The following is a 14,016-nucleotide window of genomic DNA, read 5'->3' on the forward strand; positions in this document are numbered from 1 at the left end:
ATCTGTCTCCCTTCTTTCCCTGGGCCTTTCACCTATAGAAACAGAAGCTTTTGTACTCAAGGATTTCCTCAGGCATAATTACCAGCAGCAACACCTGAGCCTTAGACTGTAAATAAAGCAATTTTAAGGTGAATTAAAACAAAAATAGTGCCAGGTATCCCATTTTTTTCTTCCCCTTCGTATCTACTCCCGTAAAGTAGCAAACCTAGGTTAATTTCTTTGTAATTTGCAACCGTGCACAGGGGAGTTTTCAACAAGGAGACTCTAATTATTTTCAAACACCAATTAAAAATATTGCTCATCTTCTGCAGGTGGGGTTTTTAACCTGTTAATCACTGTGTACACTGCAGTGTGGTCAGAATCACCTTGTATATAAAGCCATACAACAACACTCACTAAAACCAGCTCCCCAGTTGAGCAAGGGATAGGAGAAAGCATGTGACTTCAGCAAACGCAAGGGAAGTATATGCAAGGAGCAAAATCATCACCATTAGCATAATAAGTAGCTGCTTCATAAGTTGCCTCGCTAGCACATAATTTTACGTTTCTTATCCTCTTTCTATTTTCTGGAGCTCAGAATGCCAAACTGTACTTGATATTTTTTCATATCCTGCATCCTTTAAAATTAATTAATTTGTTGGCATTTCACTTGTATTTCAAATTGGGTTGATTGTGTTTATAAAGGAACCTAAGTTTCAAAGAAAACATTTGTACACTACTGAAAAATGCCTGATCTGCAAAGCACTCTAGCAGCGTAAGGGATGCTGGCCTGGCGTCAGAAGGCAGTTCTACAACTTTTTCTCCACCGTTAGGTTGGAGAAGGCATATAAAAAATATGCCAGTTGTTTCATTTGCTCTTCAAACAAGTTTTACAGAAAGGCAGTTCCAATTCGAAAAGGAAGCCCTCCCAGGTTAACATCCGTGTATCAGTTTGTCTTTTGCCCAAATAGCTTTCCCAAAGGAAGAAAAATGTTATTTCAGCTCTAACTGAAAGGAATAAGGAAGGCTACAGTTTTGGCAGGTATTACAAAGATCCAGGAGAGGAAGAACACAAGCTTAAGCTGCTCTACACTGTAACTTCCTTACAGGGAGCTACACACAGTGGGGCAATGACTGGAGAAAATAGTTGTATCTACTGCTGGAAACTATCCAGAAAAAAAAGATAGATATGGGAATATTATTAGTCAGTCTGCAGAGCTTTCTGCAGTACCTGCTAAAAGATTTTTTTTTCAAACTATTCATTTAACTTTAGAGGGAAACTCTGTTGGAACAGAGCAATTGTGCAACGCTTCCAAGCAGAAGATAGCTGTCGTGCCTGTTACACCCTGGCACGGAGGAGCCTTACCTTCTTGTGAGCTATCAGGAGACAGTTTGAGTGTTCATGTTCACATGCAATTTCGTAGTCTGGGATGAGGTCAGCCAGCTCCTGAACGAAATGCACCACCTCTTCATGCCAGGGGACGTTGGCCATGGTTAGGTTGCTGGCTGAGCTTTCACCGCAATATGTCACTCCCTGACAAGAAACACAGAAATTGTTATCATCTTTTTACTCCTCCCAAGTTTAGGGTAGTCCCTGCATGCCAGCCACATCATATACTGAAAAAAAGTCTATTTTGTCCCCCTCTCCCTCACCCCCACTTCACAGAGTATCTTGTGGAAAGGCATCAGAGTTTGTAGATATTCTCAAACCTGGCCTCTTCCAAAGAGAAAAATCACCAAACCGCTACGTGCTTAGGTTTCCTCATCAGTGAAACACAGATTATCCTTTCTCCTGGAAAAGGGATTTCGGAAGCAACCAAACGGATGGCACTTACGTGCCTAAGCTACCACGGGACATTCAAGAATGTTGCTTAGTGTTCGCAAAGAAGTGCGATGTGTCTGGAAGAAAGGTTTGCAAAACGCTAGGTCAACAAGACATAGGATTACAAGTCCACGCGTTAGAGCCCTACGTGCTGTAGAAGTCTCCAAAGTCCCCTCCTCATCTTAGCTGAGGGTATTATTTCTGTTACAACTCTTTATTATCCATAATGAATCGCTTTCCAGTCCCTTGTAAAAGAATCATATATGCCATAATCCTTAACTGTGCTCCTGGGAAGCTCCACCAGCCTTACCATGCTGGCTCTCCCTGCTTCCAGCTGTTAAATTTAATCATCAGACAGTTAAAACAGTCTGTCTGCCTCCTGCTACTTTTGCTTGTAGACAACTGCTGTAACTGCCCCAGACTAAGATGATTTTGGCAATCAAGATTAAAGATGGCCCATATGCTCAGAAGTTCATTTTCTGTCTTTCTTTTAGTACCTGTGCGATAAGAACCAGGTAACCGTAGCTAGCCCTGTGCTATCAGAACACGCGTTTTTGCAGTTGCAAAGTATTGGTGATTTTGAATAAAATACGCTTTGCATAATTGCTTGGCTCCTGAGATCTCAAGGTTCTCTGTGATTATGGGTCATTTTACAGAACAAGTAGGATCCTCTCCATGTTTCTGTAAAAAATAGGCATTTGCAAAGATTTGTACAATCTATCTACGCACATTAGTTGGGCAGAGCTCCACAGGGCACGAGTCCGCAGATCATGCATTGGCAGATACGTGGTTTATTAGGAGAAAGTAGATGCAGATGCTGGCAGTATAGCAGCAGCTTGAGGCCAGAGAAATAGCAGACTTTTTAAATACCTTTCCTTCCAAAAGAGAAAAAAAAAATCCCTGCAAGCGTGCAAAACATCTTTTCTCTGCATGTGCACAAAATGTGAAATTCTTGAGAGCACAATGAGCAAAACCACTAAAAAATGTAAGTGGCGTGAGGGTAGGGCAAAGCCGAGGATATCTGTGAAATTTGAGATCTTCCAAAGACAAGTGCCAACTCTAAGTGCAAACCACAGGGAAAGAATCGGGTTTTAGAGGTGCAGAAGCTGTGAATTTGCATGGTTCAGTGCTTATCCAGTGCCATTTCAACCCACTGCATTCTCTGAGCAGCCTTCCTTAAACCAGAAGCAACTCCTTGGAGGTCAAAGTGTCTTCGTCGGGATAAAAATGGAGTTTTCCTCCAGTAGAGGAAACAGGCTTTCCTCCTACCCTTCTGTTCTTCTAAAGCTGGTTTTCTACAGAAGCCAGCAAGCAAACATCTCTGTGAAGGAGGAACCTAGTTTTCCCTGTTTTTACAGCCTGGAAATAAAAGGTGACTAAGATTTGCACAGTGACATACAGCAGGCAGTGGGGAGCAAGGATGGGAACCCTGGGCAGCACCCTGGCATTGGCGCCCTGCTAAAACCTCATCTGCCTCATTCAACCTCCCTTGCTTCTGGTCCGCTTCTCTTCACTGCTGCATTGTCCTTCTCACTGCCAGTTAGAAGGAGAAACAGTAAAGCTGTAAGAGACAATTTCCAGCCTAGATGAAGGTCCTGCTGTTTTCTGGTTTCTTTTGCTCCTCATGAGCCCTGAGAGGAGGCAGAAGTATCTGAGCCACTCAGCAGTAAGCTTCCAGTTTAAAGGCAACCACAGCATGCTGCATGAGCTCATCTGCTAGCTAGCTCTGCCCCTACCATGCATCTACTTCCACAGATGTAATATTCCACCATGAACATTGATGTTGGCAGGAAAGAATGAATATGAAGCCTCAGAAGGCCAGGAGATTTTAGAAGTCAGGTGAAGAACTCTGCTTAATCTCCTATGTCTAGCTGAAGAAACACAAATCACCGGTTTCCAAGCCTATTCGTAGTTCTCTGGCTCCTTATCAGCAGCATTACCTGCATGGATTTCTGTAGGCTATTCATTGAATGCTTTTCAGCATGAGGCGATATCATTTTAACAAAGACGTTGATTAGGCTCCTCCCTGCTTTTCCCGCACACTAAATGAGAAGACAGTTAGGCATTCAGTGCTCTTGACCTCATTAAAGAAAAGAGACTGGAGACATTTGTCCAAATTGTTTAGTATTACCCCACCTTAGGCTGGCTTCTGAGCATGCATGTGACAGTGCCTGAGCAAATCTGGACTGAGGGAGTCCAGGCCAAGAACAAGATACAAAAATAACATTGGCAAAGTAAACTGGCCCAAATCTGCCCCCTCATGAGGCAGCATCAAGAAGGCAGTGAGTACTGCATGAGGACAGGACGTGGAAGCAGATACTCTCATACCCATCAGGCAGTTAGCAGGAGCTAAGCGAGCAACGCAGAGCACATAAATTATACTCCAAGTCAGCCAATGCAAACACCTGAGGGTATGAATAAATAAGCAGAGAGGAAAGTAAATGGGTGGAATGGCAATGCCAAATGCAATTAAAACAATCTCAAAAATAAATATCTTCCAAGCATTTGTTCTAAGTGTTACTGTTCAGAACAGGATCAGTGTGGAAGACTGCTCTACTCTCTCCTTGTTAGATACAACATTTTTAAGAGAGCATGTGAGAAGGGAGCAGAGTAGTGTGATCTTTAAATCCATATTCACTGGCCCAGTCCTACACACTTGAAAAATCTCGCTGGCCACCTTTGAACTATATGCACAGAAATGTCTACTGATCATTCAATAAACTCACAGACTATTTTTCCACTGTGGCAGATTATTATACACTAAATACACAAGCAGACACTCAAAACTATATATACTTGTTCAAAAACTCACTCCTGCTCACATTACCCTCACACACTTTTGCTTAAATTAATTCAGTAAATACTGGGAACTGTTTGGAAAAAAAAGTCCATCTCTGACTCCGTCTCTTGCATACACAGAGAAAAAGAAAATCCAGGCTTAAGCTGGTGCTACAGGAAACTTATTCGTAAGTAAGCATTAAAATTTACTTCATTAAATTAAAAAGCAGCTTGTGCATTTTGGTCAAAGGACATTAGAACAACCTAAGAATTTGTATAATCCTACCAATCAGTAGAGTCCAGACTGCTTTGTGAAATGCTGAGAAAGCTGAAGAAATTGCCACAGCAAGAACACACACAAGAAAGGCTGAGGCTAAGGCTGATCTCTGCCGATTACGGATTTCACATCTGCCTGCTGCCCGTCAGCTAAGCAGCCAGCCCCACTGCTCCCTCGCTCTTCCGCCAAAGACCCCTGGCCTCCACTATCGCTTTTAGCCTTGCTGATTTGGCAGCAGTAAAGGTTGCATAGTACTGGAACTTCTATCCCGACCCAAGATAAAGACTACCCATAGGACTTGACCTGCAGGCTAACGTCACAAGGGCTAAAACTGCAAAGCCCATCCCTCAGGCTGAGCGTGGAAAGGAACTTCTCATTGTACGCCAGTCTACGAAGCCCTGTAGATCACTAGCGTGAGCGTGCAACTGAGCACTTCTTTAGGGAAATAGCTTTTCTGGCTGTTTTCTAAAAGTATCACAGAATCATAGAATGGTTGAGGTTGGAAGTGACCTCTGGAAATCATCTAGTCCAACCTCCCTGCTCAAGCAGAGTCACCTAGAAAAGGTTGCCCAAAAGCCTATCCAGATGGCCTTTGACTATCTCAAAGGAAGGAGACTCCGCAACCTCTCTGGGCAACCTGTTCAGCCTGCTCAGCCACCCTCACAGTAAAGTTTTTCTTCATGTTCAGATGGAACTTCCTGTGTTTCATTTTGTGCCTGTTGCCTCTCATCCACAGAGCACTATGGAAAAGAGCCTGGCTCCATCCTCTTTACATCCTTCCTTCAGTTACTTATATACATGGATCCTCAGCCTTCTCTTCTCCATGCTGAACAAGCTCAGCTCTTGTAGCCTTTCCTTATATGAGAAATGCTCCAGTCCCTTAAGCATCTTAGTGGCCCTTCATTGCACTCACTCCAGTAGCTCCATGTCTCTCTTGTACTGCGGAGCCCAGAACTGGACACTACTCCAGGCGTTGACTCACCATGGCTGAGTAGAGGTGGAGAATCACCTCCCTTGACCTGTTGGCAATGCTCTGCCTAATGCAGCCCCAGATACCATTGGTCTTCTTGGTCCCAAGACCACGTTACTCATTCACGCTCAACTTGTTATTTGCCAGGACTCCCAGGTCCTTCTCTGTAGAGCTGCTTTCCAGCAGGTCAGCCCACAGCCTGTCCTGCTGCAGAGGGTTATTCCTCCCTAGGGGCAGGGCTCTGCACTTGCCTTTGTTGAACTTCATGAGGTTCCTCTCTGCCCAGCTCTCCAGCCTGTCCAGGTCCCTCTGAATGGCAGCACAGCCCTCTGGTGTATCAGCAACTCCTCCCACTTTTATATTATCAGCAAACTTCCTGAGGTGCCTTCTCTCCCATCACCCAGGTCACTGACGAGTATGTTGAACAGGATGGGATCCAATATTGACCTCTAGGGGACACCACTAGCTACAGGCCTCCAACTAGATTCTGTGCTGCTGCTCACAACTCTGAGCTTTGCCTTTCAGCCAGCTTTCAATCCACTTCACTATCCACTCATCTATCCCATAATTCCAGAGCTTGCCTATATCCAGGAAGTATCCTGCCATCTTGTATCTATCCATTGCAGCATTCCAGTCATGTGAACTATCCAAACGCATCTCCATAATCGCAGTGAGATCATAGTCCTGCAACTGCACACAGATCTAATTCCTCCTGTTTATTCCTTATGCTTCATGCATTTGTAATCTCAAAACTAGCCACTGAACTAAGAAGTGACATTACTCAAAAGATGTTTTCATTTATGTTTTCACTGTCCCTCTGCATTAAATCAGCAGAGAAGTAGTGGGTTCCTGTGTCAGTTCGTACTCCAGCTCCCTTCACAATCATCTGTTACACCAAACAGACTGAAGGAGAAAGCACTGAGGTGGAACATGTATTGCTATTGTGCTTTACATTAAGCAAAGACATGAGCACTGCAGGTTTATGTGCTTTACTTGCAACAGAAGCTCAGGTCCTACAGGTAATTGCAATATCCATCCTCTGCTGCAGCTCGGTCGATGCACTGAGATGGGCGCTACTCAAATTCTCCAAAAACTGGACCAGGACAAAGTGATTACTCCTAATCCCATAATTTTGTGATCACTTGTTCTATTAATTTGGAGATTTGACCACTTCAACCTCCCAAATTACTGACTTAGGTCTTAGCTGCAACCTCAGTTTCTCTACTGTCTTGTCCCATCTTTAATTAGTTTACTAAAAGTCTCATAAATTAGCTCAGCAGTACATGGCTTGCTGAAGTATATTTTTGCTTGTGTCTTTGTTTCCACATAAAATTCATTACAGGCTCGTAGAACTGGTTTAACCAGTTTAACACAAGGTCACAAACTCAAGGACACTAAAAAGGGTAAATTCATCTAAGAAACTTGGCTCTTTTTCCCAACAAATGCTCAAGTCCCCCATAACTCTCCTGGTAGTTTTATCATCTTTGATCTTTGGTTGAGCTATTTTATTCCAGTCACTAAATCCTATCAAGCATGCGTCTTTAAAACAGAGCACACACAATTTTATGGATGATTATGTTCTGAGTTCTCATGTTTTTCTCTGCAGAGAACAGTTCTATTTCTTTTAAATGGTATTTGCGTCCATATTATGTTTATGGTACCCGGTCCTGTCTAACATTACATTCTCAAAATCTAATTCAGCTACATTAAAGTTGAACATGTCATGTCCAGCAATAAACAGAGACAGGTCCTTTGCAAACACTTAAAATTAGAGCAAGGTGAAACATATTGCCAGGCAGATTCTTAAACGGGGCTACAAAGAAATAGAATCATGCTAATTAGAAACCATACGAGTTTTGGAAGCAATTGCTTTCTCACTTTTTAATTTATGATGGACCTCCTCTATTAATCTGTCCAAGCAAAGGATATTAAAGCACTGCACCATAACTCAAGAGTCAGTGTGGAAACAGGTTCGTTATGCACAACAGGAGACAAGCCGGGGGAGTACTAAACAGGGAAGTACATTATTTTTTTAGCCTCGCTCTGAAAGTCTGGGAAAGATTTTAAATGTGCTTATATTAGAGCAGCCAGCCATGCAAATAATGGGATATGTATCTCCAAAGTTCAGCTGTATAGACACTGCTCCATATAGCACTTATTTTCTCTCATTCATTATACAGATTATGATTTGAGCAGCATGAAAAATGTATGACTACAGAGGGGGAAAATTCTTAGGAAGCTACAACATGACTCACTCCTTTAATAAACTTCAAAGATATCATTTAAAAGCAAAAAAAGCACACAGGCAAATGAAATAACTAAGTACTTGGAGGGCTGATTAATTCACATGCACAAATCAATGAAAATCAGCTTAGCAGCACACAGAATGAAAGTACATCAGCTTTCAACTTCCCCAGCTTCTTAAAACTTGAGTTAATTAACAGTGCTGATACCACTTATAAAAAGTGAACAGTTGATTAGGGCGGTCATGTTATATTTTCCAGTAATATATGAAGACAGCTATTAAGACATCAACTATTAAAAAAAGGAAACCATTCTATTGCACACCACAGTTCCTACATTAACTTCTCTGCAGCAGAAACATCAATGATGCTGCCTCTTAATTAGTTTTTAATAGGGGTGTTTTTAGCATACTAATTATGCTACGCAGCTTTTGACAAATACCTTTAAATGCAGAGGCCTTTTGAAAAGCATCTCAAATATTCTTGGTCGTGCTGGTAAGAAGCCAGAGCAACTGCACTGAGCATGCTTTGGATTTACATGCTGCTGAAACAGAGCTGAACGTTCACAACTGTATTTGAGCAATATCTTGTGCCAAGATAATTATCACGAGGGTGAGCGAGATGCGTGAGAAGCCCAGGATACCTGCTGCTTGGCGCATTTCTTCCACTGAGGTCTGGCTCCTCGCCGGAGATCTCAGCAGCCACCAATCATTTGAATCCACAGGGCTACGAAGGAAGATTACTAGGGAACTAAATATGACAGAGCTTTGTTTCTTTCCTCGGATAAATTCCAGGCTTCCCAACTTAATTACAGAACAAGAGAATGTTCTTAAGTTCTAGCCCACAAATTATAAATTTGTTGAATTGAGGCCCGTGCAAAATAACAGAAGAACAAAGTGCAGTCCAAGTGCTTCCAATAACTACTGGGTGACAGAGCCACTGTGCAAAAATTGGGACAGTCTTGACTAAAGACAAGCATAAACTGCCTCAAATGACATGTTGATAGATCACACTCCCTGCAATAAAAATGGTTATTACTTGGGCATCAGTATCTTCTAAATTATATACACAAGCTCTCATGCATGTCTGCTCCTCGCTGGAATGGATTTGGGCTCAATGGTTGTATTTTAACAGTCATTTTCAAGTTGATTTAACAAAGGACATCAGTTTATTTGTGTTAGATCTGAAGGGCAGAAACAGAAATGGTTAGTTATGCAGCAAAACCACAATATTTAGCATAAACACATCCAGCTATAACACACGTAAGGCTATATGTAGCTCCATATTGCAACCGTAAATCTTCAGCAACTTCCTTGAAGTCAAAGCATCTCCTTAAATAAAGGCTAAGCTCTGAGATCCTGGTCACAAAGTTTCGCTCCAGCTTTGTAAAATGGACTATGCAGATAGCAAAAGAGAAATACCAAATCCCTGCTCCTTATACCCTGTAAAGGGAGAACGCAGAGCGAGTAGGAAAAAGTAGACTTCAAGCTAGATGGCGACTTGCTTTACTGCGACCCACTCCTGCAGTGCTTCAGTTTCCTCACCTGTAGAGCAGATAAAACAGTGCTAGCTGTCTTCCTCGGCAAGAAAGCACTCAGAGCCATGGATAGGAAGCATTTCCCCGGTAACAGTTTTTATTACAGACTTTGTTAACTGAGCACAGCAACATCACGATTGAGCCATCATATATAATCAGTCTCTCTGCACTCTTCCTGAGCTGCAACTTCTTTGGTTATATCCAAAAGCTTCACAAGTCTAATGCCATTGAGTGAAACATAAAAATAGATGAGACTAGTATTTTAGCCTGGATTTTCATGAGGCTTGCATTTGCACCCAAGTCTGGAGTAGAAAAATTATTCCCCAATTTCAGAAACATATTTATATCATAATACAGATTTGACTTAAAGACTGAATTTTCAACAAAACTATGTGGCAGGTTCACTTGACAATTAAAGATTCAATCGTTCACCCATGTTTTTAAGTGAAACTTGTTATCAAGACTTCCTACACACTTAGAGTTAAGTGCATGAAAAACTTCACCGATGTCAAGCACAACTCCCCAGGCACATTTATTTGTAACCTTTAGCTGGACTTTGATTTCCAGACCAAAGGGTGGTCAACAGAAATAGCCAGCTTGTTCCCTGCCTCTTGTCACCCAGATGTTGGTAATTAGAGGAGCTGACTTCAACAGAGGCTGCTCAGAACATGACCCAAAGCACTGTGGCCACATGCAGCCCAGGGGGATCGGATCTGTCCAGACATACCCAGACCTCTTTGGGTGATGGATTGCCTTGCAGATCTCCAGTACAGCCACGGAGATGAGGAGGTTGTGGAGCCTGTGTGTAGTCCTGTGCAGGGTTGTTACAGCCCACGCCCTACCTACGCGGCTGCACCAGACCATCAATTCTTTGTGCTTTGTTCACGCTACAGGCGGTCACGCTGTTAGACCCGCAGCTCACTGTTTAGAGAAAACGGTGAGCAGACAACGTTTCTTCAGGCATGAAAATTATGCATTGCTTCAATTTATTTTATAGCAATTGCCAGGACAGGTGATTTTTACCTTCATCTTCTCTTCATCTAAATGCAGACTGGAATGGCATCAAGAGTTTGAATAGCTTTTTGACAGGTGGGGGCAATGGCAATAGCTGCATGTAATTAAAACCTCATTAAAACAGAGCTCATTTTCCTCTTTATTTTAAGCACTTAAATAATCCTACTGTTTAATATGACAAGGCTGAGCAGACTGGGACAGATGCTTCCTTCTGGTCCTTGCTTCCAGACATTCACTTAGTCATTTTAATTTCTTAGTAAAGCTTCAGACACCCAGAGCAGGAATTTCACGTCCCAAACATCCCTCCTAGCTCTGCCTGATACCAAGCCTATACACTAACCATACACTCAGTGCTCGGATGCTGAGCTGAAGCAAGAGCTATAGAACAATCATCAGGGACAAGTGGTTTCAAGCACTCAAAAACCTGATTTGATGAAGGTTTTAGGCAATTCTACAGTGCTGCAAAACTTCTCCCTACTTTGCCAAAGTTCTGCATTTGAACAGAACCACAGCCTGAACCACCCTCAAAAAACCGACAAGCCCGGCTGGCATTTTCTATGATGAAAAGGACAGCGAGGAACACCAAGACTTTGGTTGGGCAGGAAGCCACACTGATACTCAGACAGGTGCAAAATAAAGCTTCACTGTAGCAAATACAGAGCACTGTCCTACGGGAGCTTCGTTTCGCTTGCAGTACTCGCTGGTGCAAGCACTTGCTTGGTGCTCTGCACCAGTGCAGAGGTGGGTCCAAAATCCAGGACCAGCTTTGCAAGGCTGTATGCTTAACCTCCACGCTTACATGCATGCAGTCTTAAAGCTGATGGCAGGGTGGAGCGAACGCATGGTTGGGGCCACAGTTAAAGCCGGCAAGTGTACCTGGCTCCTCTGCCATCTGTCTACGATGATAAAAGGTTTATAGTGGATTTTTATGCACTCACATTAAATGTTAGTGTGTTTCAGAGAATGTGAACCTGCAGCACGCTCCACTTTCGTATTTTTGAATGAAATCTTTAAAACTCAATTACATTTCACTTCAAAATACCTAAGCTTTGGTTTAGGAAGAAATATAAATGGCAGAATATTGGGTGTTAACAGAGACCTCTAGCTTTTGAAACAAAGACAGGGTAATGTTTTTAAACAAAAACAAGACCACTGCTAAAAGATGAACTGCATGTTTGAGATGTTAATAAAATATAGGAATCAATTTTGTGTAACCGATAGTGACACTATGACACTAAAACTGAGATTAACGCAATAAATAAAATTGATGGGTATTTAGTAACCACAAGATTGATTCTTCCTTTACTTGGGTTTTACACAGGGGTAAACAATGCTAATTTCTATTGGCTTAAATAAGAGAATAGGGTCCCACAGAGTTATATTGCTATGAGATCCTCATGTAAATGAGAACAAGTATTAAGCCCTGCAAGAATTCAAATCTCTACCCATTCCACCCCACGAGCCTCTCTGGAGCAACAGGGGATTAGCTACATTCATTTTAAATGAATGTCATTTATCTCAAGTATTTAACCAGGAAATCCTGCTGAGATGAGCCTCATTTTCTGGCAGACGCGTTGCAGTATCTATCTTCTAATATTGTTTGTTTATTTGCCTTAAGCGGGACCAGGTCATAACCTGTCATATTGTAGTTTTGAAGAAGGGGGAAAAAAGAAGCCCTACTCAGATGCCAAATATGTTCTTCAAATATTCTTCATTCTTAGAGAAACACAAGAAATTGTTTGATCAAAAAAGATGAAGTCTTTTGGGGAAAATGGAAAATTCCCACATACAAATGGTGTGTGAACAACAGCATAACAGCGTGGCTGGAGTAAAGGATAGTTACACCCTGGGGCAAGAGCTTTTGGCCAAGGGCAGAGTAATACATAAACGAGTGCACATCCAGGAATATGGTACAGCAATAATTAGTCCTACACTGGACACCCCTCAACTCTGCCCGTCTTCCTTTGGCTAAGGCCACCTTACTTTGTGTATTGTCATCCCAAGCACCATGAACACCACTGCAAGATGGTATTTGGGGGGGAGGGGGGGCAAGCAGGACAGGTTATGTGCATTTTGCTGGTGGCACCGAGGCAGCAGGAGAAATACCACTTAGCTGCAGCACTGAAAGGTGCTGGCACAGTAAAGCGAGTTTCCAGGAGGGGCTCCCACCTGCCTATACCTGTGTGATTACATCTCAAGGCTACTGAAGACGACCACAGATTTTGCTGACGTATCCTGGTTTCTTTCCTGCAGTCAGTATTCTCTGTCATGCAGAGGGATCTGATTACCCTGGCCAGGGCAACCAACTATCCCAAGGAGAGAGATCGCAGCTCTTTGCTTTACCCTTAGAAGCACAAGCAATGAAGCAGTTTGAAGCACTTTCAAATCCAGTTTGTTCGACAGAGTTGCTCAGAGGTTTGCAAGACGCCTCTGGAATCACCACAGTGGCTGCAAGCCTCAGTAATCTCGCTGTGAGTGAGAGCTGATCTTGTGAGCAGGGCATCGGACAAAAAACTTGCACATCCAGATTAAAAAAGACCATGTAAAAACAAGCTGTGTCCAGAGAACACAGCAGAAGGCACAGAAGGGCAACCAACTAATTTAGCTATTTCACACAGGGGCACCAAGGTGAGCATTTGAGTGTGGGCACAACAGCAATGCTGCCGCCACCAATAAGGATGGTCATATAACAACAAAAAAAATCCCCTACTAATCAATTAACATTTAAGAGGAGGTCAGCAAAGTGAGGAAGCCATCCTGGAGACACAGGCACTCCATCAGGCTCTTCTGTCGGTGTTTCACTGGAGTCTCCTTACCCTGCAGCAACACAACTGTTTATTGTCCACTTTGGGACAATGCTTATTCCTTCCAGCCAAGGAAGAAGAAAAAAAAAAAAAAAAAAAAAAAAAAAAAAAAAAAAGAGAGAGAGAGAGAGAGAGAGAGAAATAAAGGGAGAAAATGGTTCTACTCTTAAGGTAAGAAACCATGTAATCCACTCGCATTTTAAAGTCACAGAGACAGTAAAGCAAGTGGGGAAAACTATTGTGCTTCCCTACCAAGCTAAATCTTACACACTTTAGAAATGCTACTGTTTAGCAGAAAAAAGCAGATTAAACTATGCAAAACAAATAAGGCCACTGACTGGGCTAATACTGTATTGTGAGCTACTTTCCCTCTGCAGAGCCTTTTGGAATGTGACACTTGCTCCAAAGAGGCAAAGATTAAAGCAAACTTTGTTAAAAAAAAATCTTACCCCAAATAAAAACATCAGATATAAAAATCTGCCAGCAAAGCCTTTTGTGCCTCATTAGAGCCAATTTAGGGCCTGTTTAAACGCAATCAAGTGTCAAACAAATCCTCTGCTATAGAAAAGCCATCAGAAGTCTCCTGGTAGGT

General features: G+C 42.5%; 1 protein-coding gene across 1 annotated transcript in view; it reads right to left on the reverse strand.

The window, feature by feature from the left end:
• Positions 1-14,016, reverse strand: part of LOC134149612 (S-adenosyl-L-methionine-dependent tRNA 4-demethylwyosine synthase TYW1-like) — a 114,673-nt gene that overhangs the window by 15,196 nt on the left and 85,461 nt on the right. Inside the window, exon 16 of the mRNA XM_062592845.1 lies at positions 1,346-1,513. Within this exon, the coding sequence (XP_062448829.1) occupies positions 1,346-1,513 (168 nt within the window). The remainder of the gene's footprint in view (positions 1-1,345; positions 1,514-14,016) is intronic.

This window comes from Rhea pennata, chromosome 20, assembly GCF_028389875.1.
Source record: "Rhea pennata isolate bPtePen1 chromosome 20, bPtePen1.pri, whole genome shotgun sequence".
NCBI classification, from domain to species: domain Eukaryota; kingdom Metazoa; phylum Chordata; class Aves; order Rheiformes; family Rheidae; genus Rhea; species Rhea pennata.